Source organism: Olea europaea, chromosome 11, assembly GCF_002742605.1.
Source record: "Olea europaea var. sylvestris chromosome 11, O_europaea_v1, whole genome shotgun sequence".
Classification (NCBI taxonomy): domain Eukaryota; kingdom Viridiplantae; phylum Streptophyta; class Magnoliopsida; order Lamiales; family Oleaceae; genus Olea; species Olea europaea.
The window spans coordinates 7083226-7089227 of NC_036247.1; the positions used below are offsets into that span (position 1 = coordinate 7083226).

The 6002-nt window shown below is 34.8% G+C and overlaps 1 protein-coding gene across 1 annotated transcript in view; it reads right to left on the minus strand.

Moving 5' to 3' along the window:
- Nucleotides 1-4278: 4278 nt before the first annotated feature.
- The window catches only part of LOC111404393, a 5236-nt gene continuing 3512 nt past the window's right edge, over nt 4279-6002 (minus strand). Inside the window, exons 2-5 of the mRNA XM_023033206.1 lie at nt 5866-5999; nt 5468-5771; nt 4921-5040; nt 4279-4837 (exon numbers count right to left, since the gene is read on the minus strand). Coding sequence (XP_022888974.1) covers nt 4731-4837; nt 4921-5040; nt 5468-5771; nt 5866-5999 — 665 coding nt within the window. The 3' untranslated portion in view covers nt 4279-4730. The remainder of the gene's footprint in view (nt 4838-4920; nt 5041-5467; nt 5772-5865; nt 6000-6002) is intronic.

Below are 6002 nucleotides of genomic sequence, written 5' to 3' on the forward strand. Positions count from 1 at the left end.
ATAGATCCCTTTGGATTAGATCTTTGTACTTTTGTCTCTGCAAGACTTTATTCTCAATGCAATTTTTCATTAATAAAAAAAAATTTGATCAATTGCTTGAACAAGTGTAAGAAATAAAAAAGAATCAAAACTTTGGAGATTAAACAATTGACATATGTGTATGAATGAGGCAGAAGACACTGCAAACGTAGAAGAAAGGATTTTGTTTATGTTTGTGGTGGAATAATAATTTATTTTATTAAAAAGTATATTAAAACTTTAATTATGTAATTTTATTTAAGGTTATTTAAGTAAATAAAAAATGTGGTGCACTTAATAAATTTTGTAATGGTAATATAATGACCTTTTTACTGTATAGTGATGTCACATATTTGCCCATGTGTATATTAGTTTGATTACCCCTAACAATTTCATGTTTTTTTCCCTTAATTTTTGGGGCAGTTTTCAATTTGCACTATTAGTCCCTAACATTTAGCATGTCTGGCAAATTCCGCCCCAACCTTTAAAATGGATTTTTCAATCTCCAACCTTTGGTTCCATTTATGTATTTTGACCATCTATTTCCATAGACCTTAACCTTCTCATGCGCCAGAACACTATGCTTAACACCTAACACAATCTTTCATTACCTCTTTTTTCTTTTTCAATTTCTATTTTGAAATAGAAATTGTTTCCTTTTCTAACATACAAATCTTGTCAAGAATTAGTTTAATGCACGACCATTTTACAAAGAAATTTGTGTAAAAAAATTTAAAAAGACGACTCTACACAAATTTTCGCATTTAATGCGCATGAGTAACTATAAATTCCATTATTTTCCTACATTTGAACGAAGAAAATTTTTGGAATGTACACTATGATTTGATAGCCTAACTTTTAGGGCCTGTTTGGGCCCTATTTTTTTTACCAAAAAATTTGATTTTTTGCCCGTTATTTCACTATTTCAGCCATCATATTTGATTTCTTCTCTCACAGATGGACCTCACTTTTCTCGTAACGGTCAAAAAATCAATTTTCAAAATCACTCCCAAACAGTCCCTTAAAGTTTAACGTAGATCTTCAAATTTTTAAGTCCAACCCTAATAGAACCCTACTACACATTGCTATTATAGGATAATAGCACGTTGACCAATGTATTTTGACTGCACTTGATTTATCAAAACCTTTTCGACTTTTGGGTCTCAAAGCGTCAAACTTTCGTAACAAAACTCTATCTGGTAAACGGGACGATGATGGGGAATATAATTCCTGTCCGAAAGTCTCCGAGCGTTTCCGTATTTATTTATTTTCTTTTTATGGTTTTCAATTAAATTTTTTTAATTAAAACATAAAATATTATTAACTAAATGGGGGCGAAAATACTTCTTTTCAAAAAAATCTAATCGATGCCACGTGCGTTGCACGATTATTGTATTTTAATGTCTTTATTAACGTGATGTAGAGATTTTAATTTTCTTGTCATAATCCTAACATGCTTTTGAAGTTTGAATTAAATTTTTTAGCATGAATTTTCTCTAACAATTAGTAAAAATTAAATTTAAAATTGTGAGAATATAAGTAAAAGATAATTTATAATTTTATGGAAATCCCCACACAGTCTATGTCCCCGCACAATTCGTGCAGAGTCCCCACACAGTCTGTGCGGGGACTCCGCACCAAGATTGCTACAAGAAGTCATACTTCACGAGTTCTAGGTGTTTGCGTGCTTAAAGTGATTAAGAGAACTAATATTACCAAAATTCAGTAAAAATGAGTATTTATTTATATAAGCAATGGATGAAAAGTGGAAATAACTTCCTAAAAAATGAAATGTACAGTCATCAACATTGAGAAAAAACACGCAACATATAATCATATTGTGCTGCTGGCTCATTTTCAATTAATTACTACCAAAAAGTTTAGCAACGGGAATTCTATAGGCATAGATAGAGATTCAAATAGTCTGCCCAATCACCTTACTATGCTCTACTTAAACTTATAACTAAAAACTTAACAGAAATCATTTGTAACTATTAACTAAAATAACAAAACCCCTTATACTTGGAGCAATTCAATCATTTTCACCAAACTTATATGCTTAACCTAATCATTCATCGATTTCTTACTAATTTCCTTAATCCTACATTTTCCTGCTTCAGGTGCCAAACAATAGCCTAAAAAATTAATCTATATTTCCTTTTCTTTTTTTTTCCTCTCTATTTTCTGTTGATCTTATGGCCAAAAATTCAATATAAAAAGACATATACAAACTGAAAATACACACATTCTTAATATGCACAAAGTATGAATAAACACATATCAAGAGTCCTAATAAATAAAAAGTTGAAAATAAATAAAAAGGCAGATTTCTTCCCTAATTGACTCTAAAAAAAAAATTAAAATTCAAGACTTCTTCACATATCAAAAGTCTATTCACGGCATCATCGGAACAATCATCAACAAACAAAACACATACACCCAATATTAATGAAATGACGAAAACTCAAACATCTAACACATAAATTTAGGGATTAAGATAAGATAAGCTCATACCTTCAAAATTATTTAGTGTTAAAATCCAAAAAGCCTTCGCACAGTCTGTGCAGGGACTCCGCACCAAAATTACTACAAGAAGTCATACTTCACGATTTTGCCAAAATTGCTAATGCATGAGATACACAAGAGACGTAAATGAATTAACAAACTAATAAGCATTTTAATTTACATTAAACCAATAATATACCTCTCAATTCACACAAAAATCCAAAATTGTGAATTGAATAAACAAAATTATAATTATCAGATAAAATCGAGGATATACCTCTCTATTCACTCGAAATAAAAAATTTTGCACGTAGAATCTTGAATAAACATAATCATAATCTGAGAAAAAGGGCATGCTAGGATTTACCTCTCTATTCAAGAGAATTTTACATGAAGAGATTAATCACAGAAAAAAGATAGAAGAATTGAAGAAGAAGTGAGAGAAAAAAATTATGATGAAGAAGAAGAAAGCTTGTGTTTGGGTTTGCGTGAGGAAATAGTTTCACCGTCCTTTTGAGTAAGAAAAAATGGGTATGGTTGATAACTACGGTGAAATCATTGTTTAGCTATAATAGAAGTCCCGAAATTATTGCAACTTAAGTGAATTTTATTCATCTTATAATAGTTAGAAAAAAAATTTATATAAAATTGCAGTGCACTTTTATCCGCGAGTGAAATCCAAACAAGCACATATTGTATCTATTTCTCTCTTAATAGCCCCCAGGGCATATCTCCCAGTGGCAAAGGGGAGGGCGGATAGGGCTCAGCGCGACAGTGTGCAGAGTTCGATTCCCCGCAAGGTGGAATTGACTTTATTGCAAGCGGGAGTACCATATGAGTTAACAGTTTTAACCTATCCATGTGCTCTCCACCCTGACTCCTGGGAGGGACATCCTGCGATTTACCTCTTCCACGATGGCCCAGTGTAGGGTCGGTGGGGGCCCTTAAGGTTGGGGTTCAACCATTTAGATGGCCATGCTAACCTCGTAGGATTGTACCTTGCTAGATTCAGAAAAGATTTTCCCCACAGTACAGCATGGCCACTACGAAAAAAAGTTTGCAAGAGGGATCCACATCCAAGAAAAAAAATCTCGAACCCGATGCACTCTTTAGCAAAATTTTACGAAAAAACACAAAAGAGAGAAAATTTGAGTAGTGAAAGTTTCCTGTGTAATAAAATAATCGACGTGTATGCCATATAGATCCGCCAATTGACAGCTAACTGCAACCCATTCTCCAAAATCTTCCCCTTCACTCAACTCACTAATTTAAAATTGTACGCCTTTAATTAAGGGGGGGAAAAAAAGAAAGAAAAAGAAAAGAGGATATCTCTGTGTAGTAGCTTTAAAAAATCAACTCTAGGTACTAACTGAAGCGACTTTTTTGACAAATGTGCGTCACTGTTGGTGGTGATTAGATTGACTTTGACCTAACGAACAGCAAACAAGCTCAAAGAAACCATTGTTTTGTGCTTAGCGCTATCAATTTTCAAGATATAAAAATATACAGCTAAGCTTTTTCTCCTTTTAGGTACAACAAAACCCAGCTAAGCTAACATAAGAATCTTGCAGAACAGAACAAAAAAGGAGGTTAATCGACAAGACAAGATGGTCAAAAGCCAGAATGCGAAGCATGTGATACAAGTTGCAACAGCGAATGTGCAAAGTAACCTTCGATTCTCCCCATGTTTAGACCATCATATAAAAACATAGGATTAACAATATAATACTAATGACTATTTAACAAACAGAAGAATTATATATTAATTAAAGTTTCTATTAATTGAATCCGTCGATGCAAACAAACTGTAGTGCACTAGCACCACAAAAGAGAAAAAATGGGCTGCAGTTTCAACCAAAACGAGACTCCAACCCCTTATATGCCATTTCAAGGCAAATTAACACCTAATACAATTCCAAGCTTCTTATTCATCATTCCTTTCCCAACAGGAACAAAAAACAAAAAGAAACTGCCACCCATAGGTTTCTTGTACCCAACAAAATATGTTGCATTCTTCAATCTTGACTAAAATTTTATTTTGTTCAACCTAACACTAATTCAAAAAATAACACATTTCTTAGCTGCTATATATAATTACTATCTTCTACTGCTTAATTGCTTCCGTTTAACTAGTAAAAACCTACTACTATCGAGCTTTCGACTTTCAATTTTTCCCTTGGTAATGCTTGAAACAATGTGGGCACGGGTCAGTACGTCCACTCCTGGGGGAGCCGGAGTTCTTGAGCCACCGGCTGTAATCTCACGCTATGCATCTTTTGGCCCATTGCAACATTGTTTCTATTCTTCAAGCCATCTGTGCATGTTAACAAAGAACAGAAGGTAAGAACAACTATGAAAGCTAATATTCTAAAATATGAGAAATAAATCTAGTTATACCAGAGTCTGGATTGCAACTTGCAGCGCCCCTGGAATAAACCTGCGGATGGGTATCTACGGAACCCAAGTTCAAATTTAAGGCCTGGACCACTCTGTCTGGCAGTAGAACTGTAGAACAACCTGTATTAACATAGAGAATGAACACTCGTATACAGTAGAATAAGAACAAACAGTAAAACAAAACCAGAATGATCAGATGTGTGTGAACTAGTAAATGAGCATAGTAACCCATTACTCCATAAGAGTACCCACATCCCACGTGATCACCAGCAGCCAAATGAAATTATTAGACACCAACACGATAACATGGGCACCCACTCATAGTATTGCATTCAATATCAAACCAACTCGTCCCAAAACTTTAACCTTCTAATTTCTAAATTTTAATCAAAGTACGACCCTATTTACAATTTTCATAAATGGATGTGGGGTGGATGGAATTTTATCTGACACCATGTTACTTGACTAGCACATTTTATTAACTTAAATTTTACTTGCTTAAACAATAAGCATGTAGTTAAGTATCGATTATTCATGAATATTCGACCTGGCTTCTTGCGATTTTCAGTCTGGGTTCCTGATCCTCTGGGCAAGAAGACTCCAGTGCCGGCACGTTCTCTTTTAGTCCCGGGATCTCCAAGAAACATGGCCCTCATGCCAGTCCTAGGATGCCTTTGGGACTGTTGTAAAGTAGGCCAAGCCGCCATTGATAAGTCCTGAGGCTGAGGCCTCTCTCCCTCATTCCTCCTAACATTTGGAACCATTAGCGGGTACCCACCCATACCCTGCCCCCATATTCCACTCCCATGTTGCTCCTGTTTCATCATCCGTTGCTGCTTTAATTGTTGGAACTGAAAAAAAAAAAAAGTTTCACTCAGTTCATGCGTTACAAGTTATTGAAACAGAAACAATTAATGATTTTCTATGAAGAAACAGAAAGCATACCTGGGTAGCTTGTAACTGCCGATAAGAAAGTTGGGGTGCTTGATTTGGGTAATACCCAGAGCCATAATGGGGATTATCGAGGGGGACGGAAATCGGATTGAGCTTTTTGGGGGCACCGAAAACTCCTCCAACACCTC